The sequence below is a fragment of the Heterodontus francisci genome, chromosome 18, assembly GCF_036365525.1.
Source record: "Heterodontus francisci isolate sHetFra1 chromosome 18, sHetFra1.hap1, whole genome shotgun sequence".
NCBI lineage: Eukaryota > Metazoa > Chordata > Chondrichthyes > Heterodontiformes > Heterodontidae > Heterodontus > Heterodontus francisci.
Genome location: NC_090388.1, coordinates 58,359,047 through 58,384,177, shown reverse-complemented (window position 1 = coordinate 58,384,177; position 25,131 = coordinate 58,359,047). Strand labels below are relative to the sequence as shown.

The 25,131-nt window shown below is 43.4% G+C and overlaps 1 protein-coding gene across 2 annotated transcripts in view; it reads right to left on the bottom strand.

Moving 5' to 3' along the window:
• Window positions 1–25,131, bottom strand: part of atxn10 (ataxin 10) — a 350,575-nt gene that overhangs the window by 60,009 nt on the left and 265,435 nt on the right. For both annotated transcript variants that reach the window (XM_068051270.1, XM_068051268.1), the window contains one exon: window positions 9,699–9,762. In XM_068051270.1, coding sequence (XP_067907371.1) covers window positions 9,699–9,762 — 64 coding nt within the window. The remainder of the gene's footprint in view (window positions 1–9,698; window positions 9,763–25,131) is intronic.

The following is a 25,131-nucleotide window of genomic DNA, read 5'->3' as shown; positions in this document are numbered from 1 at the left end:
ACTGAGGTCACTGTCTGCAGCCCCATTGTATATCACAGGTTTACAAACTCAGCTACTGGCACCCCAACAAGCCTGCAAAGGGCTTCTGGGATCTGAGATTTTGAGACTTCTGTATTTGCTGAATTACTAGCTTGCCATTTCTGGTGCTACATACTTGTAAAAAAATGTTTCCTTCAATGATGGCATTGTTTTCCTTTGGATACCTGACACTCCCAGAGTCCCCAGGAATGTGTCAATATTTGCAGAAAAAGTTGGAAAGCAACTGTTGTACACAGGGACCTGATAATGAATCAAAACTTAATTGTTTTGACCACAGGAAGGAATGGAGGGACAAAGTAGCAACAATGAGGAAACTGAATGCACACATAAGATACAAGGCAAAGCAGCAAATCAAAGGAATGTGCCAAGATGGATGGGAGGGAGGAAACTTTGTACAGATGAACTATCTTCAAAGTGAGTGAGGTCATAACGGGCACTGATAATATAACATGCCTTCCTCAGTCAACTATGGTATAAAGAAGGTGGAAACTTTATGATCCAAATGTTGAACCATAGAATCATAGAAAGTTTACGGCACAGAAAGTGGCCACTTGGCCAACTGAGCTTGTGCCAGCCAAAAATAAAGCCACCCAGCTTAATCCCACTTTCCAGCATTTGGCCCACAGCCCTGAAGGTTACAGCATTTCAGGTACATGTCCAGACACCTTTTAAATGAGTTGATGGTTTCTGCCTCTACCACCCTTCCAGACCCCCACCACCCTCTGGGTGAAAAGTTCTTTCCTCATCTCCCCTCTAATCCTTCTACCAATCACCCAGTCACTGACCCCTCTGCTAATGTAAATAGGCCCATCCCATCCACTCTATCCAGGCCCCTTGAATTTTGAACATCTCAATTAAATCTCCCCTCAGCCTCCTCTGTTCCAAGGAGAACCACCCCAGCCTATCCAATCTTTCCTCACAGCTTCAATTTTCCAGTCCTGGCAACATCTTCATAAATCTCCTCTATACCCTCTCTCGTGCAATTACATCCTTTCTGTAATGAGGTGACCAGAACTGCACATAGTACTCAAGTTGTGACCTAACTAATGTTTTATACAGTTCCAGCATAACCTCCATACTCTTATATTCTATGCCTCAGCTAATAAAGGAAAGGATTCCGTATGCCTTCTTAACCACTTGATTGACCTATCCTGCTATCTTAGGGATCTGTGTACATTCACTCCGAGGTCCCTCACTTCCTCTACACCTCTCAGTATCCTCCCATTTATTGGTTATTCCTTTGCCTTGTTTGACCTCCCCAAATGCATCACCTCACACTTCTCTGGGTTAAATTCAATTTGCCACTTTTCTGCCCATCTGACCAGTCCATCGATATCTTCGAGTCATTGAGTTATACAGCACAGAAACAGGCCCTTAGGCCCATCGTGTCTGTGCCGGCCATCAAGCACCTATCTATTCTAATCCCATTTTCCAGCACTTGGCCCGTAGCCTTGTATGCTATGGCGTTTCAAGTGCACATATAAATACTTCTTAAATGTTGTGAGGGTTCCTGCCTCTACCACCCCTTCAGATAGTGTGTTCCAGATTCCAACCACCTCAGGGTGCAAAATGTTTTCCTTAAATCCCCTCTAAACCTCTTGCCCCTTACCTTAAACCTATGCCCCCTGGTTACTGATCCCTCTGCTAAGGGATCTTGCTGCAGTCAACAGCTATCCTCCTCGCTATCAACCATGCGGCCAATTTTTGTGTTGCCTGCAAACTTCTTGATCATTCCCCCCACATTTACGTTCAAATCATTAATATATACCACAAAAAGCAAGGGACCTAGTACTGAGCCCTGCAGAATCCCACTGGAAACAGCCTTTCAGTCGCAAAAACACTAGTCAACAATTATCCTTTGTTTCCTGCCACTGAGCCAATTTTGTACCCAGCTTGCTGCATTTCCCTGGATCCCACAGGCTTTTATTTTTTTAACCAGTCTGTCATGTGGGACCTTGTCAAAAGCCTTGCTAAAATCAATGTAGACCACATCAACTGCACTACCCTCATCAATACTTCTTGTTATTTCCTCAAAAAATTCAATCAAGTTAGTCAGACATGACCTTCCCTTAACAAATCCATGCTGACTATTCTTGATTAATTCATGCCTTTCTAAGTGACAGCTTATCCTGTCTCTCAGAATTGATTCCAATAATTTGCCCACTACTGAGGTTAGACTGGCTGGCCTGTAATTATTCAGTCTATCCCGTGTTCCATTTTTAAGCAAAGGTACAGCATTAGCAGACCTCCAATCCTCTGGTACCACACCTGCATCCAGTGAGAATTGGAAAATGATGGTCAGACCTTCTGCTATTTCCTCCCTGGCTTCTTTTAACAGCCTGGTGTACATTTCATACGGCCCTGTGACTTATCCACTTTCACAGATGCTAATCCCCTTAATACTTCCTTTCTCCCTATGTTGATCACATCCAATACTTCACACTCCTCCTCAACTACAATGTCTGCATCATCCTCCTCTTTTGTGAAGACAGACACAAAGTATTCATTAAGAACCATACCCAAATTTTCTGCCTCCACACATAGGTTACCTTTCTGGTCTTTTATGGGCCCTACTCTTTCCTTAAATATCCTTTTTGATTTTACTTGTCAATATTCTTTTATGCCCACTCTTTGCTTTCCTAATATCCTTTTTGATTTCACCCCTCCACTTTCTATACTCCTCTCGGCTTTCTGTAGTATTGCGTTCTCGGTGTCTGACATAAGCTTTCCTTTTCTGCCTTATCATACCTTGTAAGTTCCTTGACATCCAGGGGGCTCTAGATTTGGCCATCTCACCCTTTTTCTTTGTGGGAACATGTTTACTCCAGAGTCCCTGAATCTCCCCTTTGAATGCCTCCCACTGCTCTGATACTGATTTCCCTTCAAGTAGCTGTTTCCAGTCCACTTTTGCTAAATCACTTCTCAGCTTTCTTCAGTGATACAAGACTTCTTAGAGACATTTTTCAGGGCTCCTCACCATAAAAATCTGTAACATGAAATGAAAATAATTTTCTGGATGGCAGAGTTGAGTGAATTGGATTGTAGGATCTTTGTGTTTTTGCCAATGATATCAGAACTGAGAATTACTTATCAGGAAAGGCTGAATAGGTTGGTGCTCTTCTCTCTAGAATAGAGAAGGCTGAGGGGTCATCTGTTAAAGGTCTCTAAATTTATGAAGGGGATTGATAGGGTAGATATAGAGAAAAAGTTTCCACTTGTGGGGGAGTCCAAAACTAGAGCTTAAAACTATAAGATTATCACTAATATATCCAGTAGGAAATTTAAGAGAAACTTTGTTCCCCAATGAGCGCAGAGAATGTGGAAAGCGCTACCACAAGGAATAGTTGAGGTGAATAGCATAGATTCCTTTAAGGGAAAGCTAGATAAGCACATGATGGAGAAAGGAATAGAAGGATATGCCAATATGGTTAGATGAAGAAGCATGGGTAGAGGCTCACGTGGAGCAGAAACGCTGGCATAGATCAACAGGGCTGAATGGTCTATTTCTGTGCTGTAGATATTATGTAACTCTCACCGTCTTTCCTGTCGGTGGACAAGCACCTCAATTCTGGTCCTGCTACCTCATGGTGGGACACATCAAACAATAGGAGTGTGAGCAAAAAGTGCACAAAGCCACATCCTTACACTCCATGAGAATGTAACAAATAGCAGCAGGAACAGGCCAATTTGTCATTCGAGCCTGCTCCACCATTCAATATCATGACTGATCTTCCATCTCAACTCCGCTCCTTGCCCCATTCCCACATGCCTAGATTCCTTGAGTATCCAAAAATCTATCAAATTTTCTTGAATACAGCCAACAACTGAGCATCCATATCCCTCTGGGGTAGAGAATTCTATGATGCACAAATCTTTCCGTGAAGAAATTTCTCATCTCAGTCTAAAAGGATGATCTCTTATGCTGAAACTGTAACTCCTAGTTTTAGACTTTGCAGCATCTACTCTGTCAAAGCCCCTTAAGATTTGTATATGTTTCAACAAGATCACTTCTCGTTCTTCTGAACTCTAGGGAGATCAGCCTAGTTTACTCAATCTCTCCTCAGGGGACAATCCTCTCAACTCAGTAATCAGTCTAGTGAACCTTTGTTGCACTCCCTTGAAGGCTACTTTTTCCTTCCTTAGGTCCCATCCACAAACATTCACTCCCTCCACCACTGACACACAGTGGCAACAGTGTGTACCAACTACAAGATGCACTGCAGCAATGCACCAAGGCTTCTTAGACAGCACCTTCCAAACCTGTGAACTCTACCACCTAGAAGGACAAGGGCAGCAGATGCTTGGGAACACCACCACCTGCAAGTTCCTCTCCAAGCCACACACCATCCTGATTTGGAACTATATCGCCATTTCTTCACTGTCGCTGGGTCAAAATCTTGGAACTCTCTTCCTAACAGCACTGTAGGTGTACTTACCCCACATGGACTGCAGCGGTTCAAGAAGGCAGCTCACTACCACCTTCTCAAGGGCAATTAGGGATGGGCAATAAATGCTGGCCTAGCCAGCGACTCCCGCATCCCATGAACGAATAAAAAGAGACTAAAACTGAACACAGTACTCCAGCTGTGGTCTCACCAGGGCCTCATACAATTGGAGTCGGACTTCTTTACTCTTATAATCCAATCCCTTTGCAATAAAGGGTAATGTACCATTTGCTTTCCCAATTGCTTGCTGTACCTACATGTCACCTTTCTGTGATTCATGTACAAGGACACCCAGGTCCCTCTAAATGCAAACATTTTGCAGGCTCTCACTATTGAAAAAATATTCTGCTTTTCTATTTTTCCTATCAAAGTGGATCACATTTCTCCACATTCCATTCCATCTGCAACATTCTTGCCCACTTACTTAACCTGTCTCTATTTCTCTGTAGCCTCTTTGCATCTTCTGCACAGCTTACTTCCTCATCTAACTTTGTATTGTCAGCAAACTTGGATACATTACCCTCCGTTCTCTCATCTGAGCCATCATAGCTTGCAAATAACTGAGGCGTAAGTTACAGCATGCCAACCAAGGTTTATTTTCAGTTTATTCATACTGTTTTCTCTCCATTAACCAATCCTCCAACCATGCTATAACCTAATCCCATTTGTGAAACAATCTCTTGGATGGCATCTTACTGAATGCCTTTTGAAAATTCAAATACTCTACATCCACTGGTTGCTCCTTATCTACCCTGATAGTTACAAATTTAAAAAAATCCTAGATTTGTCATACATGATTTTCCTTTCATAAAACTGTATTGACTCTGCCCAATCATATTATGATTTTCTAAGTACCCTGATACCACATCCCCAATAATAGATGCTAGCATTTTCACGACTACTGATGTCAGGCTAACTGACCAATAGTTCCCTGTTTTCTCTCTCCCTCCTTCAGGAGAGCCAGCATGGATTTGCAAAAGGCAGATCATGCTTGACTAATCTAATTGAATTTTTTTATGAAGTAACAGAGAAGGTCGATGAAGGGAATGCAATGGTTGCTGTCTAAACAGATTTTAAGAAAGTGTTTGACAAAGTACCAAAAAGGCTGGTTAACAAAATTGAGACTCATGGAATAGGAGGGTCAGTGTCAGCTTGGACAAAAAAATTACCTTAAAGGACAGAAAACTGTGAGTTAAGATAAATGAAAGCAATATACTGCAGATGCTGGAAAAACCCAGCAGCTCTGGCAGCATCTATGGAGACAGAAGCAGAGTTAACGTTTCAGGTCTGTGACCTTTCATCAGAACAGGTGAGATAAATGGTTGTTTTTCAAACTACAGGATGATGGACAATGATGTTCCCCAAAAATCAATGCTAGATCCACTGCTTTTTTGATGTATATAAATGACTTGGATGTTGGAATACAGGGTAAAATTCCAAAATTTTCCAATGATACCAAACTTGGAGATGTGGCAGACAGTGAAGATGATAACAATCGACTGCAACAGGACATAGATGATAGGCTGGCAGAATGAGCAGATAAATGATAGAAATTAATACAGAGAAGTATGAGGTGTTGCATTTTGGCAGAGAAGATAGGGAGAGGCAATATAGACTTAATGGCACTGTTCTAAATAGTGTACGGGACAGATGGACCATAGAAGGTGGCAGGACCTATTGAGAGAGTAATTAGCAAAGCATATGGGATCTTGGGCTTCATAAATAGAGACATTGAGTACAAAAGCAGGGAAGTTATGCTGAACTTTTATAAAGGTCTGGTTAGGCCACAGTTAGAGTATTGTGTCCAGTTATGGTCACCATACTTTAGGAAGGATGTGAGGGTCCTTGAGAGAGTGTAGAGGAGATTTACCAGAATGGTTCCAGTGATGAGGGATTTTAGCTACAAGGCTAGGTTGGAGAAGCTGGGGTTGTTCTCCTTGGAGCAAAGGAGATTGAGGGGAGATTTTATAGAGGTATACAAGATTATAACAGGTTTAGAAAAGGTAGACAAAGAAAAGCTGTTCCCATTAGCTGATGGTACAAGGACTAGGGGACATATATTTAATGTTTTGGGCAAGAGATGCAGGAGGCATGTGAGCAAGAAATTTTTTACACAGCACGTGGTAATAACCTGGAACTCGCTGCCTATGAGGGTGGTGGAAGCAGAGACAATCATTGATTTCAAAAGGAAGTTGGATGGGCACTTGAAGGAAATAAACTTGCAGAGCTACGGGGATAGAGCGGGTGTATGAGACTGACTGGACTGCTTGGTAGAGATCCGGCACGGACTCTATGGATCGAATGGCCTCCCTCTGTGCCATAATGACTCTATGATTCCATTCTTGAATAGCAGGGTCATGTTTTCTACCTTCCAATCCGTGAGGGCCATTGTAAAATCTAGGGAATTCTGGAAGATCAAAACCAATGCATCCACGATTTCTGTAGGCATATCTTTTAAAACCCTAGGATGTAGGTCATTAGGTTCAGGGGATTTATCAGCTTTTAGTCTGATTAATTTCTCCAGCGCTATTTCTGTAATAATACTAATATCGCTAGGTTTCCAATTCTCACTAGGCCCTTGATTCTCCATTATTCCGGAATGTTTTTTGTGACTTTTACTGTGAAGGGAGGCATAAGGGGCTGGATTTTACCAGCCCCTCGATGTCGTGCATCATGGTGGGGAGGCCCGTAAAATACGTGCGGGAGCGGCCCGCCACGACTCACGACGCCAAGAAGGCCCCGCCACATATTACCAGGAGATACTGGTGGGGAGGGGAGGGGGGGGGGGGGACTAAAATTATCAGGGCGGGAGAGGGGGAGTGGGAAAAACATTTCTTATTGGCTGTGGGGATGGTGGGAAGGGGTTTCGGGTCAAAAGGTAGTGAGTGAGAACTCTTTTTTTTGGGGGGGGGGGGAGAAATAGGGCAAAAAACTAACTGCTTATTCAATGGAGGGGTGGGAGAGGGGATTGCAGGTGTGAACAGATATTTATTTAAAGTTGTTAACAAATCGGTCCCTTTAAACAAAGAAATTTCACCTAAGGGCTTGAAGCCCTTTATAAATGGCACTGGCGATTGCGCTGTGGTGCCGGACGCCATTGCTGAGGACGAGGCGGCCGCGCCCTTTACGTTATCGGGGACGGCCGATCTGCCCCCTCCATTTAAATGAGACCCCGTGCAAAATATCGCGGGGGCTCAGGGGCGGCGCTTCCATGTCAGAAGGCCGGCGACTCCAAAGCGCGCCGCCACGATGTGCGGCCTGCTAATAAAATTCAGCCCATAAGATATTTGTTTAATTTCTGTTCCATTTCCTTATTTATCGCCATAATTTCTCTTGTCTCTGCCTGTAAAAGACTCACATTTACTTTCATTAGTCTCTTCCTTTTTTTTATACCTTTAGATGCTTTCACTGTTTTTATTCCTCTTGCTAGTTTACTCTCATATTCTATTTTCTGTCTTTCAATTTCTTGATTATCATTTGCTGAATTCTGAAATCCTCAACCTTCAAGCTGACTACTCTTTTTGGTAACATTATAAGCCTATTTCTTTAATCTAATACTATCCTTAACTTCTTTTGTTAGCCATGGTTGGACCACTTTTCCTGTTGGGCTTTTATTCCTGTTTCAATATTGGTTGCAAATGATGAATGAATTCTTTAAATGTTTGCCATTGTCTATCTACCGTCATATCTTTTAATCTAGTTTCTTAATCTATTTTAGCCAACTCGTCCCTCATACCTATGTAGTTTGCTTTGTTCAGATTTAAGATCCAGAAAATAATCACATGACATTATGCCCCTCACTAATTTCCCCTGTTGAAAGGTAAGGTATTTATTTATTGTTTGTGAAAACTGAAGGAAAGGAAAAGCTAAGTTCTTGGTGTATAAGGGTGATTTTGGTGAATAAATGTTTTCTGGACTAACTGCTTGAGTTCAATAAAAGTTAGTTGTTCTATTCAGGATTTGATATATGTCATAATAATAAAAGCAAAATACTGAAGATGCTGGAAATCTGAAATAAAAACAGAAAGTGCTGGAAATACTCAGCAGATAAGGCAGCATCTGTGGAAAGAGAAGCAACTTAATGTTTTAGGTCTGTTACCTTTCATCAGAACTGCGCCCTTTTCAAGAAGAGATGAAACACGTGAAGTGTGACAGACGCTTCCCTCTCTCTGCAGAAAACTGAATAGAGCTAGATTTGAAGAAATAAATTTTTGGCAGGTAAAGACAAAGGATCTCTGCAACAACTTTTTTTTAATTTAGAAAGGGGCTTAAGTTATTTTGGAATTTCAGGCAAACATCATAGCCTACTCCACTTAATTATGCACCCTAGGTCCAGATCTTGTATGTAGGGTTAAGCAACAGAGGATTAAGTCCTGAAAGCAAGTAAAAAAATGCAGGTTCCTAATACCATATTTTCTGCAGTGCAAATTTCACCAAAATGCCAGTCCATTAATACCAGAGAGAGAGGCAGAGACAGAGAGAGAGAGGCAGAGAGAGGGAGACCGAGAGAGAGGCAGAGAGAGGGAGACCGAGAGAGAGGTCGGTAGAGAAAGAGACAGACAAAGAGAGAGACAGAGAAAGAGAGAGAGACACACACACACACATATACATACATACACTGACAGAAAGAGAGAGTGAGTGCGAAAGAGACAGACAGGGAAAGAGAGAGACACAGAGACAGAGATAGACAGAGAGAGAGACACACACACACACATACACTCAAAGGGAAAGGGACAAAGAGATGGAGAGAAACACACACAGAGGGAGAGAGATACAGAGACAGAGAGAGTAACACAGAGATGGAGAGACACAGAGGGAGAGGGGGGAGGGGGACAGGGAGCAGAGAGAACGATCAAGATCACTTCTGACAGATGGACATCTATCCGGAATACCCTGCATTGACATATCAAGTTTGCAGGCAGACATTGACTACATGTGCAAGCAAAAACAACGCCAGGCATCTCACTAAATCAGTGTTCAACATAGTGACTAGTAAGTAACTTAATAAATTAGTCACAAAAATGCACTTTTTTTGTTTTGATTAAATAGTAAAATAAATTTCTAATACCTTTATCTTTCCGAAATTTGTTTAACGGTCCCCTATGTAGGACAAAAATTGTAATGCGGCCCCTCAAGTGAAAAGGTTGGACACCCCTGACGTAAGGGATTCTTGTGCAGGGAATCAAAAGAAGTAGGTATTGCAGTAAAGGATACAAGGGTTGTTGTCATCGATGCTGCAGTTGTCCAGGATGAGTGAAATGCCACCCAATTCACGGACCTGTATGTAACAGAAGAAAAAAAAGTTAAACTCAAATCTAGCATGTCATTGCTTTTTTATTGCGATTTTCCAGACATCAGTTAGGCTGTTCTGTAATACTGAGGAGCATGTCAGGCTTTCCACTTATTTCTCATTCCCTTCCTAAAGAAGGTGGGAAATACCATTGTTGGGTTGAGTGACCAGGCAAGTGGCCTATTCCCCCTGGGTTCCGTCAGCTGTGCTTGGTGAAATGTCACTTGACTAGTAATCCAGAGCCCCAGGCTAATGCTCTGGGGACAAGGGTTTGAATCCCACCATGGCAGATGGTGAAATTTGAATTCAGTTAATAAATCTGGAATTAGTCTAATGGTGACCATGAAACCATTGTCGTTTGTTGTGAAAACCCATCTGGTTCACGAATGTCCTTAAAGGAAGGAAATATGCTGTCCTTACCTGGTCTGGCCTACATGTGACTCCAGACCCACACCAATGTAGTTGATTCTTAAATGCCCTCTGAAATGGCCTGACAAGCCACTCAGTTCAAGGGCAATTAGGGATAAAAAACAAAGAACAAAGATAATTACAGCACAGGAACAGGCCCTTCGGCCCTCCAAGCCTGCGCCGATCCAGATCCTCTCTCTAAACATGTCGCCTATTTTCTAAGGTTCTGTATCTCTTTTCTTCCTGCCCATTCATGTATCTGTCTAGATACATCTTAAAAGACTCTATCGTGCCCGCGTCTACCACCTCCGCTGGCAACGCGTTCCAGGTGCCCACCACCCTCTGCGTAAAGAACTTTCCACGCATATCCCCCCTAAACATTTCCCCTTTCACTTTGAACTCGTGTCCTCTAGTAATTGAAACCCCCACTCTGGGAAAAAGCCTCTTGCTGTCCACCCTGTCTATACCTCTCATGATTTTGTACACCTCAATCAGGTCCCCCCTCAATCTCCGTCTTTCTAATGAAAATAATCCTAATCTACTCAACCTCTCTTCATAGCTAGCGCCCTCCATACCAGGCAACATCCTGGTGAACCTCCTCTGCACCCTCTCCAAAGCATCCACATCCTTTTGATAATGTGGCGACCAGAACTGTACGCAGTATTCCAAATGTGGCCGAACCAAAGTCCTATACAACTGTAACATGACCTGCCAACTCTTGTACTCAATGCCCCGTCCGATGAAGGAAAGCATGCCGTAAGACTTCTTGACCACTCTATTTACCTGCGTTGCCACCTTCAGGGAACAGTGGACCTGAACACCCAAATCTCTCTATACATCAATTTTCCCCAGGACTTTTCCATTTACTGTATAGTTCACTCTTGAATTGGATCTTCCAAAATGCATCACCTCGCATTTGCCCTGATTGAACTCCATCTGCCATTTCTCTGCCCAACTCTCTAATCTATCTATATTCTGCTGTATTCTCTGACAGTCCCCTTCACTATCTGCTACTCCACCAATCTTAGTGTCGTCTGCAAACTTGCTAATCAGTCCACCTATACTTTCCTCCAAATCATTAATGTATATCACAAACAACAGTGGTCCCAGCACGGATCCCTGTGGAACACCACTGGTCACACGTCTCCATTTTGAGAAACTCCCTTCTACTGCTACTCTCTGTCTCCTGTTGCCCAGCCAGTTCTTTATCCATCTAGCTATTACACCTTGGACCCCAAACGCCTTCACTTTCTCCATCAGCCTGCCATGGGGAACCTTATCAAACGCCTTACTGAAGTCCATGTATATGACATCGACAGCCCTTCCCTCATCAATCAACTTTGTCACTTCCTCAAAGAATTCTATTAAGTTGGTAAGACATGACCTTCCCTGCACAAAACCATGTTGTCTATCACTGATGAGCCCATTTTCTTCCAAATGGGAATAGATGGGCAATAAATGCTGGCCTAGCCAGTGACGCCCACATCCCACAAAAAAGGAATAAAAAAAAAAAATCAGGTACTCTGGACCACTGAGGTTCCTTGAGCAACTCCTACCCTTTCTCACCCCTCCTTAGCAGGGATGACAGCCCACCATCATTGGTGCTTAACACCAGCTGAATAGATTTGTATAGAAAAATTCTCAATCATTTCTTCTTGAAATAAGAATCAGTTGCTGCCCTGTGCTCAGCACTTAGTATGACAGTTGACTACATGAGGCAACTGCAGAAACAAATTCATGCCCTTCATTCCACACCGCAGCGTACTGGCGCAATAAATTCTGAAAGTTAACAAATGAAGGGGAGAAACATTATAACATAAAAATGAAGAAGTTTTTGGGGGATTGAAAAGCCATTAAAAAAATCTGAAGAGCAAACCCTCAGAGGGAGAATCCAGGCTTAAGAAGTTAAGCCATTCTCTTTTTTCTAATATTTCAGATTGAAGTTCACAGAAACTCTTGCATAGCTCACTTTACATAATTTACAAGTCAAAATCAAGTTCTACAACTCAATCTAGTCTAAATAGATGAGCTTGGAGCCGTATACTTAAATAATCATTAATTGCAGCATCACAATCACACTAATCTAGAGATGCCATTAGTTATTAAAATTGTACAGTGAGCCTAACCACCCCTTGAATGATTCATTTATGTAAAACAAATGTTTGGCCTGTGTTATTAATCATCTATCTGCTTTCTACACAGAAAGTATACAGCGACTAAATTTCAGTGAAGCCTCAACATAACCTTACAAGTCACTGCACCTATGGACTTTGACATAGCCCGCAAAAGCAGTTAAGAGTGACGAAACAGTCCATTAACAAAAAAGTTAATCAAAATAAAAATTCAGCAGCAAAATGAATGACAAGCTCATGTAGGATAGATTGGTTTAATTCAAATTCTCTTTCCTCCCATTAAAATGCAGCAATGTGCAAGTTGCTGCCCAAGTAAACAGCAGACTGGCACTGTACCACACCAGAAAGGAAAGGGATGCAAAGTGAATCACCTCTCCTGCTGAGTTCTTGATCTTTTACACAGGCTAGCACCAAGGAGAGGTCAGCATTTCTCTACAGGGGAAAGGAATAATTACAGAAGATGCCACCAATGGTGGCCAGCCAACCACAACAATGCTGGTTGCCTGTGAGCAGCCTTATCACCCAGAATTCTCCATTGTTAGTGAGTGTCTTTGAAAGTTAAAGAAAGATTGAGTAAATATTGCACTATTTCCTGTGAATGGAAATTAGAAGGAGTGTCTTACGAACTCAGAAACCATTTTTTGTACATTAATTAAGTTAACCTCTACAAACACTGGTTCACTCTTCACTTCAATTCCTTCTCCTCCTACCCATAGGGCGGAATTTTCTGAACTTAGTTGCTCCCGAAACATAAAACCATGAGCGGGTCAGGAACCCGTTGACAGCTTCAGTAGGCTTTGCTGTAGCTCTTTAACTGAGCCATCATAAGGTCAGAAGTGGGGATGTTCGCTGATGCATGTACAATGTTCAGGACAATTCGCAACTCCTCAGATACTGAAGCAGTCCATGTCCATATGCAGCAAGACCTGGATAACATTCAGGCTTGGGCTGATAAGTGGCAAGTAACATTCGTGCCACACAAGTGCCAGGCAATGACAATCTCCAACAAGAGAGAATTTAACCATCCCCCCTTGACGTTCAATGGCGTTACCATCACTCAATCCCCAACTAGCAACATCCCGAGGTTACCATTGACCAGAAACTGAATTGGAGTAGCCACATAAATACTGTGGCTATTAGAGCAGGTCAGAGGCTGGGAATTCCGTGGAGAGTAACCTACCTCCTGACTCCCTAAAACCTGTTTACCATCTACAAGCCACAGGTCAGGGGTGTGACGGAATAGTCTCCACTTGCCTGGATGAGTGTGGTTCCAACAACGCTCAGAAAGCTTGACACCACCCAGGATAAAGCAGCCTGCTTGACTGGCACCTCATCCACCACCTTAAACATTCATGCCCTCCACCACTGATGCACAGTGGCAGCAGAGTGTACCATCTACAAGATACACTGCAGCAACTCACCATGTCTCCTTTGACAGCATCTTCCAAATCCGTGACCTCTTCCACCTAGGAGGTCAAGGGCAGCAGATGCATGGGAACACCACCATCTGCAAGTTCCCCTCCAAGCCACACACCATCCTGACTTGAAACTATATCGCCGTTCCTTTACTGTCGCTGGATCAAAATCCATGAACTCCCTCCCTAACAGCACTGTGGGTGTACCCGCACCAGATAGACTGCAGTGGTTCAAGAAGGCAGCTCACCACCACCTTCTCATGGAAATTAGGGATGGGCAACAAATGCTGGCCTTGCCAGAGACGCCCACATCCCATGAAACAAACTAAAAAAAGGAAACCCACCTCCGGGATACCTGACCAATCAGGGATGGCAGGCAGGATGATGCACTGGATCTGTCAAAGGAAGAATTTCTAATTAAAAGGCTAATTAACATGGATTACAATGACTCAATTGAACATAGATTTTTTAGACTGCAGCAACCACAGGAATGGAGAGGATGCCTGGGAAGGCAGCTCCCTGTGTCTTTCACTCTTACCTGGAGATCTTACTGCAGGATCTGAAGGACTGCAGAGGTGATTTTTCCCATGGACAGGAAGAAGAGGACAACCTCTCAAACTAAGCAGGCATGGATGGAAGTGGTCAAGGAAGTCAGTTGCAGAAGTGTGGTCCCTCCAATCTGGAGACAGAGCACCGAGAGGATTCAGGACCTCAGGAGGGTGTAACAATTTCAGGTGCCAAACCTTATATTCTGACTTTCCCAGCATTCTCTTGCTCACACATGTTGAGAGAGTTGCTCCTCTGCTTGTAGACCCTGTGTTGGGGGTCTCGTCTCCTTCCAGGTTGATCTCTGAATCGATCCCCTCTGCCCTGTGCAGTGGCATGTGGCTGAGGAGAAAGGCAGCTGCTGTTGGTGTTGCTTCTGCTCATGCCCCTCATCAGAGGTGCATGATGTAGCTGCATAATCTGCTCTCATGCTGAGCTGGAGGCTGGCAGCAGGGCACAGCAGCTGGAGGTAAGTGAAGTGCAGACAAGTAAAGTGCCTTCAAAGAGTTTGGCAATCATTTGTCGAGCAGTGATAGCATTCTCTCAGAGAAGAAGTGCTATGAACAGCAGCCTTTCACCTGTCCATGGCTGGAGCTCTTCAGTTTCACTGATCAAAGGCATCCCATCTCGTCAGTTTCACTGAGGAAGCTGTGCACTCACCTTTGTAATTCTGGCAAGCTGCTACAGGTCTGGAAACAGGTGCCCTGGCTGCTTAAGCCAGAATTGAGGGTTAAAACAGCACTTAATTGCTGTTTGTGTCTTGGGGATGGAAGGGAGGTTCAGACGAAACAGTCCTTGATCATTTGTTCTGAGAGTTCTGGCAGCTTGGGGGACTAGTGATTGTGCCACTTCTGCTCTTACCCCTCTTCCACTTCTTGTTGCCCAGGTGATGGTGAGGCCAGGTGATGGTATAAAGAAGTTAAGTAGCATGCAGCACTTGACCATCTGAAAGCATGGTTGGGGTGTACTGTAGAGCTCTTCCAGAACGGTCCATTTCCGCCACCTCCAGCGTGATGCCACTACCAAACGCATCTTCCCCTCCCTTCCCCGTCAGCATTCCGAAGGGATGGTTCCCTCCACGACACCCTGGTCCACTCCTCCATTACCCCCACCACCTCGTCCCCGTCCCATGGCACCTTCCCCTGCAATCACAGGAGGTGTAATACCTGCCCATTTACCTCCTCTCTCCTCACTATCCCTGGCCCCAAACAATCCTTTCAGGTGAAGCAGCGATTTACTTGTACTTCGTTCAATGTAGTGTACTGTATTCGCTGCTCACAATGTGGTCTCCTCTACATTGGGGAGACCAAACACAGACTGGGTGACCGCTTTGCGGAACACCTCCGCTCAGTCCGCAAGCAGGACCCTGAGCTTCTGGTTGCTTGCCATTTCAATACTCTTTTTCTCTTTTTTTCCATTTTTTTTTTGTTTATTTCATTTCATGTTAGTTTGTTCAGTTTGCTTACCCACTGTTTTTTTTCATGTTTGTACTTGCTGCTGTTCAATCTTCAGTCCGTTAACACCCTATCTGTACTAAGGCTTTGTCTTTCAACACACCATTAACATATTGTTTGCCTTTGCTCCATGACCTTTTGGTCAGCTATGTGGCTTTATCTAATTTACACCTTCTCCTTTGTTATCTCTTGCCCCACCCCCGCCTCAATTGCTTATAACCTTTGACATTTCTAATATTTGCTAGTTCTGAAGAAGGGTCACTGACCCGAAACGTTAACTCTGCTTCTCTTTCCACAGATGTTGCCAGACCTGCTGAGTGGTTCCAGCATTTCTTGTTTTTATTTCAGGTAGTGTTGACATGGCTCTCATTGTAGGCCAGCTTTGCGTCTGTACACGGGTTCTTGTCAGGAGTCATGAGCCATGTCCAGAGGAGCTATCTCTTCTTACCAAGTCACCAGCTTGAGATCTGTTTGGTACAAAGGCAGCACAGAGAACTGGCACAGGATGAATAAATCGTGATCTGCTAATGTGCGACCTGTGGTTGCAAATAAGCTGCATTTTCTGGAAGCAGTATCCCGTTCTATTGAAAAAGATATCACGTTAGTGACGGGAAACATGCTGGGCAATGTGGATGCAGCCTATGGCACCCTAGACCCTGCAAAGTTGGAAAAGCCTAGTGCTCTCTCATCTAGCCTCGCACTGTCCATGCGACATGTAATGTACGTGGTTCCTCCTGGTGGAGAGCACCTCGGCCACCTCCCTAATAAAGTACAGCAGATGGTGGCGATATGTCACTGATGTCACCTGCTGCAGCCTAGAGTGATCCCAGGACATAAAAGTTAAGTGCCACAGTGACCATGCCAGCCATGGCAGTGCTGTATATTTCCTGTTTTGAGGCTCCAATTGTAGCTGCAGCAGGTGACATAGCACTGTGACAGCCTCTTTGATGAAAATATCTCATCCATTTCTCCTCGGTGAAGTTGAGCTATGAGAAGAGCTCATGTGATAAGCCTGAAGGACCTGTTGTGGTTTGAGACTCCTGTGTAGTTCCCTTTTCCCTCTTTCCCCGCTTTTCGTGCTCTCCGTTTCTCTTCACTGCTCCCCCTTCTTCTCCAGCCCTAAAAATAGATGTGCCAGACCTCGCATAACTGGAATAAACTCTTGGAAAATATTATGAAAGTGCAATTTTTTTGTTAAATTTTTTTTTGAGGACTCATTTAAACTGTGGAAGTGGATTCATTTTGGAAGGCTGAAGATTTCACAGTTGCTGGACTTTGTTTTGTTGTTGAAAGTTCACTGAAAGGACATTTGAGATGTATTTGAAAACAACCTTTACTGGAAGTCACATGCCATAAGATAAATAAAGAACAGAAGCCTTGGTGACTTGGGGGAGATGTTTACAGAGAGGCGACATGTCAAGATTTATGAGAGTCAGGAATTGGTTCCGCTTCTGAGATATTGGCTGAATTTTACCAGCCCCTCGACACTGCGGGTTGCGGCAACGTTCTGCGGGGAGAAGCCCGCGTCGACCCCCGACGTCGAGAAGGGTCCACCGCATATCACTGGCGGCGGGTGGACCTCGGTGTGGCCCCCCATCGCTTGGCGGCGGGCCCTTCATCTGCACATTTAAATTATTGATTAAATTTAAATAAACTTACCAGCAGGCGGCGGCCATCCCATGCCGATTTAACAGCTGCCTTTCGTGCTTAGTGCGCCTTGGGAATTCCGTACGGAGTTCCGAGGCGAGAACCTGGTGGGGAGGGGAAGGAATAACTTTTTCAGGGCGGAAGGGGCAGGGGAGTTAGAAATCAATTTTTATTGGATGTGGGGATGGTGGGAAGGGGTTGAAGGGCAAAAGTTAGAAGGTTGGGGGGAAAGTTTGGGTAGGGAAAAAGGAAAGAGTTGGTCATATCGGACAATGAAATGACCATTGGGGTGGTTGGGGAAGGGCCTCCACATCTTTATTGTTAAAAAATTCTCATTAATGTACCTTTAAAAATTAAAATTAATTGTAAGGGCTTAAAACCCTTTAAAATGGTGACAGCACCTCAGCCCCCCTCTATTTAAATCAGCCTCCCTCGCATAATATTGCGGGGGCTCAGTGATGGCGCATCTGCGTGGGATGCACGCCGCCATCAGAGTGCGCCGCTGTGAACTGCGGTGCACTCATAAAATTCAGCCCATTTTTCAGGTTCAGTTGGGTGTGTCCAGTGTTGAAAAACAGTTGGTTTTGTAGCCTGCTGACAAAGAAACCCCAGCTCATCTTTCCTGCACCTCTCTAAGAGACCTTGAGAAATCCAGTGTGTCAGCTCCTCTTTCTTTACCTCTTTGAAAAAACCCTGCAAATCCAGAGTGTGATAACTGAAATCCCTGATGCCACATTTCTTTCGCAAAGCCTACCAGACTATTTCTTGACATCTCCAGAACGAACTGCTTCTGAAAAGATTCCAGTGGCCCGTCTCCGTATACCCGGACACCAGACCAAAAGGGACAACTGACATCCTTCTATATCTTCTCTTCTTTTTCTTCAAGATTTTGCAAGTATTTGGCCAAAGTATTCCTTTTTTTGTCTTTTTTACTGTAAAAGAAAATGTATTTTTCTTTAACCTGTGTGAGTGTGTGTGTATGGGGGGGGGGAATATTTAAAAAGGGAACTTCCATATTTCAATCTGTGTGTTAATGCTTTGCTTCTTTACTGGATAGGTCTTTTATAATAAACTGCTAATTTTGTTGTTTATTAAAGAAACCTGGTTGGTGTATTTTATTCTGGGATAAAAAGTAGAGTATATGATTGACCATATCGGTAACTGGGTAAACATTTAAATGTATGTGTGACCTGTGGAGAAGTGGAACTAGAAAAGACAGTGCATTCCTCCTACCTGGGTCGTAACAAAAATCAGACAAAAGTAATGCAGCATCAGCACAAAGTTGTTGCTAGAACTCAGAATTCACTTGTGGTACACAGAAAATATCCCCCAAAAAGTCCCAGAGTTAATGAGGAGCCTGAACAGAAAGCAGAAACTATCCTGTATGGAGGGGATGAGCTGTTTAAATAGTGCTCCTGTGAGGCCCTTGTGACCCTCAGCACCATGAGTTGTGTGACGAGTTTATCTCATGTGATGAGTCAGGCACTACGGCAGACCAATTTCACGAAAGGATCCTATGCTTGAACATGTTAATAATGTTTTAGAATGCTTCTGGAGCATGGACTAGATGCCTCCAAGGCACCCATTCCAATATGGTAGGCTGTGCAATTATGGCATGATTGAATTTCTAGGCCTATGATTGTGGTGTAGATATTATTGAATGAAAAGATGTATACAAAACAGTATACTTTAGGAACAGTTGACAAATTAAAAATGGTCAGCAAGTATTTCACATCTGAGGCTAAGGTCATAGGAGTAGCTCCAGAAACACTGCTGACAGAAGTATGCTCCTGGATTAAAATAATTTTGAATAGGTTTTCTGGCAATTTATTTTAAAGGAACTTATGCATGAGATTTTTTCCAAAGCTGTCACACAGGATAAAAAGATTAACCTCCAGCTCAGTGTTCTACAATTCACCAACATGCCCCTCACAGACTGATGCCTCCCATAACAAAATCCCTTTTTAAGAATATATCCAACGCATCTCACCCACTGTAATCTGCAGCATCAATTCTGACAACCTATATTTATCCGCCTTTACTAACCTTTGCAATTGCTTAACACCACATTGATGGGAGGGGCAAATTCAGTTCATCCTTGCGGTCATCAGTCTTGACCTCTGACCATGTTATTCTTTAGTCCGTACGCAGATATTTAACATGAAAGGTTCCATGGCCTCTGCTCAGCCCACTTTTTAACAGCTATGTTTCTGGTCCATTAAAAAGCAGGATTTTTGTGAACTTCCCATTGTGAAAGAAAGACTCTTTGAGAAGGATGCATCATCCATAGCTAAATAAGGAAGTTAAGGATAGGATTCAATTGAAAGAAACAGTGTAAAATTCTGCAAAGATTATTGGCAAGTCGGAAGGTTGGACAGATTTTAAGAACGACCAAAGAATGACTAAAAAAAAAGGGAGAAATTAGAGTATGCAAAAAAGCTGGTTAGAAATATAAAAACAGATAGTAAAAGCTTCTACAAGAATTTAAAAAGGAAAAAACTAACTTAAGCGAGTGTTGGTCCTCTAAAGAGTGAGTCTGGGGAGTTAATAATGGAAAATAGGAAATGGCGGAAGCATTGAACAGATATTTTGTGTCGGTCTTCACTGTAGACGACTTAAAAACCTTCCCAAAGATACTTGAATATCAAGACGTGAAAGGGAGGAAGGAACTTAAAACAATCATCATCACCAGGGAAAAGGTCCTGGGAAAACTATTAGACTTAAAGGCTGATAAGTCCCCAGGACCTGATGGCTTGCATCCTAGGGTCTTAAAAGAAGTGGCTGCAGAGATCGTAGAGACATTGGCTATAATCGTCCAAAATTCCTTAGGGTCTGGAAGGGTCCCAGTGGATTGGAAAATCACAAATGTAATACCTCTATTCAGGAAAGGAGGGAGACAGAAAGCAGGAAACTATGTTAGCCTAATATCAGTCATAGGGATAAAAGCAAAATACTGCAGATGCTGTAAATCTGAAATAAAAATATAAACTGCTGGAAATACTCAGCAGGTCAGGCAGCATCTGTGGAGAGAAAAGCAGAGTTAACGTTTTAGGTCTGCCATCTGTCATAGGGAAATTGTGAGAATCTACTTAGAAAATGATAATGAGATCAGTCAACGTGGTTTTGTGAAAGGGAAAGTGCGTTTAACTAATTTATTAGAGTTCTTTGAGGAACTAACAAGCAAGATGTATAAAGGGGAACCTGCGGTGTACTTGGATTTCCAAAAGGCATCAAAGGTTACTACACAAAATAAGAGCGCATGGTATCGGGGGTAACATATTAGCATGAATAAAGGACTGATTAGCTAACAGGAAAGAGAGAGTAGGGGTAAATGGGTCATTTTTGGGTTGGCAAGCTGTAACTAGTGGAGTGCCACAGGGATCAGTGCTGGAGCCTCAACTATTTACAATCTATATAAATGACTTGGATGAAGGGACCAAATGTATGGTAGCTAAATTTGCCGATGACACCAAGATAGGTAGGAAAGTAAGTTGTCAACGGGCGGTAAAGAGTCTACAAAGGGATATAGATAGATTAAGTGAGTGGGCAAAAATTTGACAGAGAAAGTATAATGAGGGAGAATGTGAACCTGTCCACTTTGGCAGGAAGAGTAGAAAAACAGTAGACTATTTAAATGGAGAGAGATTGCAGAACTTGATGATACAGAAGAATCTAAATACAAAAGAATGTTGCCAGGGCTTGAAAGTTGCAGTTATGAGGACAGATTGGATAGGCTAGGGTTGTTTTCCTTAGAACAGAGGAGACTGAGGGGTGACTTAATTGAGGTAGACAAAGTTATGGAGGGGCCTAGATAGAGTGGACAGGAAGGACCTGCTTCCCCTAGCGGAGAGGTCAATTACCAGGAGGCACAGATTTAACGTGATTAGTAGAAGGATTAGAAGGGACATAAGGAAAAACCTTTTCACCCACAGAGTGGTGGGTATCTGGAATTCACTGCCAGGAATGGTGGTGGAGGCACCTGGATATGCACCTGAAGTGCTGTAACCTGCAAGGTTATGGACCAAGTGCTGGAATGGATTGGATTGGGTGGCTAGTTTTTTCAGCCGGCGTGGACACGATGGGCTGAATGGCCTCCTTCTGTGCCATAATTTTTCGATAGTTCTAATCTGGGTGTCCTGGTACATGAATCACAAAAATCAGAGAATGCAGGTTGTTATGACCAGGTGAAAAAGGTGGCTAGGGATCTTTTACTGTCTTCACTTGGTCTTATTGTATCAGGGTTTTTATTTTTAAACACACTGTGTTTTGAGCTCCCCCTTTGTGAATCTTTGTTCACAACTTTCCAATTATAAGGCAAAGGCTGGTGCAGGAGGGAGGGCTTCAGATATGTGGATCATTGGGATACCTTCTGGGGAATGTGGGACCTGTACAAGAAGGACAGGTTGCATCTGAACTGGAGGGGCACCAATATCCTGGGCGGGAGGTTTGCTAGCGCTCTTCGGGAGGGCTTAAACTAGTTTGGCAGGGGGATGGGAACCGGAGCTACGGATCAGTGGATGGGGTAGCTGTTGAACGGGCAGATACAGAGTGCAGAGAGTCTGTGAGGAAGGTTAGACAGTTGACAGGGCAAAGTTGCAGCCAGTATGATGGGTTGAAGTGTGTCTATTTTAATGCAAGAAGTGTCAGGAATAAGGGTGATGAACTTAGAGCATGGATCAGTACTTGGAGCTACGATGTTGTGGCCATTACGGAGACTTGGATATCACAGGGGCAGGAATGGATGTTGGATGTTCCGGGGTTTAGATGTTTCAAAAGGAATAGGGAGGGAGGTAAAAGAGGTGGGGGAGTGGCATTGCTAATCAGGGATAGTATCACAGCTGCAGAAAGGGAGGTCGTCGAGGAGGGTTTGTCTACTGAGTCATTATGAATGGAAGTCAGAAACAGGAAAGGAGCAGTCACTTTATTGGGAGTTTTCTATAGACCCCCCAATAGTAACAGAGACACGAAGGAACAGATTGGGAGGCAGATTTTGGAAAGGTGCAGAAGTGACACGGTTGTTGTCATGGGCGACTTCAACTTCCCTAATATTGATTGGAACCTCCTTAGTGCAAACAGTTTGGATGGAGCAGTTTTTGTCAGGTGTGTCCAGGAAGGTTTCCTGACTCAATATGTAGATAGGCCGACTAGAGGGGAGGCTATGTTGGATTTGGTGCTTGGCAACGAACCAGGCCAGGTGGCAGATCTCTCGGTGAGAGAGCATTTCGGTGATAGTGATCACAACTCCCTGACCTTTACTATAGTCATGGAGAGGGACAGGAGCAGACGGGATGGGAAAATATTTAATTGGGGGAGGGGGAATTACAATGCTATTAGGCAGGAACTGGGGAGCTTAAATTGGGAACAGATGTTCTCAGGGAAATGCACGACAGAAATGTGGAGGTTGTTTAGGGAGCACTTGCTGCGACTGCTGGATAGGTTTGTCCCGATGAGGCAAGGAAGGGATGGTAGGGTGAAGGAACCTTGGATGACAAGAGATATGGAACAGCTAGTCAAGAGGAAGAAGGAAGCTTACTTAAGGTTGAGGAAGCAAGGATCAGACAGGGCTCTAGAGGGTTACAAGGTAGCCAGGAAGGAACTGAAGAATGGACTTAGGAGAGCTAGAAGGGGACATGAAAAAGTCTTGGCGGGTAGGATTAAGGAAAATCCCAAGGCGTTCTACACTTATGTGAAGAACAAGAGGATGGCCAGAGTGAGGGTAGGGCCGATCAGGGATAGTGGAGGGAACTTGTGCCTGGAGTCGGAGGAGGTAGGGGAGGTCCTTAATGAATACTTTGCTTCAGTATTCACTAGTGAGAGGGACCTTGTCGTTTGTGAGGACAGCGTGAAACAGGCTGATATGCTCGAACAGGTTGATGTTAAGAGGGAGGATGTGCTGGAAATTTTGAAAGACATGAGGACAGATAAGTCCCCGGGGCCAGACGGGATATACCCAAGGATATTACGGGAAGCGAGGGAAGAGATTGCTGGGCCTGTACTGTTCTATGTTCTATGAAATGAGCATACCAGGTTTTCTTTAGGTTTAAAGAAGAAAAGTGAAATTTATTAAACAAACTTAAACTCTAATACGGTTACGCCTATGGATATACGCCACACCTACGCTAGCATGCACACGAACATGACTAGAACTAGGGGTCACAGTTTAAAAAGAGGTCTCCCTTTTAAGATGGAGATATGGAGAAATGTTTTTCTCTCAGAGGGTGGTTAGTCTGTGGAATTCTCTTTCCCAGACAACAGTGGAGGCTGGGTCATTGAATTTATTCAAGGTTGAGATAGATAGATTTTTGATAGACAACGGAGTCAAGGGTTATGGGGGGCAGACAGGAAAGTGGAGTTGAGACCACAACCAGATCAGCCATGATCTTATTGAATGGTGGAGCAGGCACGACAGGCCAAATGGCCTACTCCTGATCCTATGTTCCTCAACATCCAGGTAACACTTCTGCCAATTCAAGTGCTAAACATGCTTCCTGTCTTGTTCTCAGCCCACATTCTCACATGGCTCAAATCAGTCTTTGAAGATTCATACAATTATCTCTTAGTTTAATTCTTCACCATCCAGATTAGTTACAGTATTAGTATCACCTTTATCTTCGACTCACTGATTTTCAGCCGAGCTTGATGACTCTTTCTTGCATACGAACATACGAATTAGGTGCAGGAGTAGGCCACTCGACCCCTCGAGCCTGCTCCACCATTCAATAAGATCATGGCTGATCTGATTGTAACCTTGATTCCACATTCCTGCCTACCCCCAATAACCTTTCACTAATTTGCTTATCAAGAATCTATCTACCTCTACCTGTATACTAACCTTTTGTGATTCATGCACGAGGGCACCCAGATCCCTCTGCATCTCAGGGTTCTGCAAACTCTCACCATTTAGATAATATGCTTTTTTCTTTATTCTTCCTGCCAAAATGGACAATTTCACATTTTCCCACATTATACTCCATTTGCCAGATCTTTGCCCACTCACTTAACTATCTAAATCCCTTTGTAGCCTCCTTATGTCCTCTTCACAACTTATTTTCCTCCCTATCTTTGTGTCATCAGCAAATTTAGCAACCATACCTGCGGTTCCTTCATCAAAGTCATTTATATAAACTGTAAAAAGTTGAGGCCCCAGCACTGATCTCTGCGGCACACCACTCGTTACATCTTGCCAAACAGAAAATGACCCATTTATAAATGCCTACTCTTTGTTTCCTGTTAGTTAGTCAATGAGATTCATAATATTTTGTCAACTTTTCCACTGTAATCAACTCATACAGTGTATGTTTAACAATAAATTTATCACAGTTTAACACTTATTTGTGTATTATTCAACCTTGCTCATTCATTCTATAAAATAAAGAATAATCTTATCTTTTTGAAGACTCAACACTAACAAATTAATGCATCATGTCGCGAAAGACCTGCTGTAAAAATAGCATTATTTAAATGTTTTTCTCTCCCCATACTAAGCACTACCTTGGAGAGGAGAATAGGCTGTTTGTACATTTATTCCTCAGCTACTACTAGTGCTACTCTACAGCTGGGCCACTAGAGATGAGCAAGAATGATGGGAGTGACTAATTATTCAATTTTCCTCTCCAGTGTAATAACATTTTCTTTACATGTGGGAAAATAGGATGTTTTTCTGATACCAGTTCATTGTTCTACCTTTGGTGAACATACACAATTCTGACTGTTGCTAAGTGAAAGATACAGTGCGTCAAAACATGTTCCTTTTCT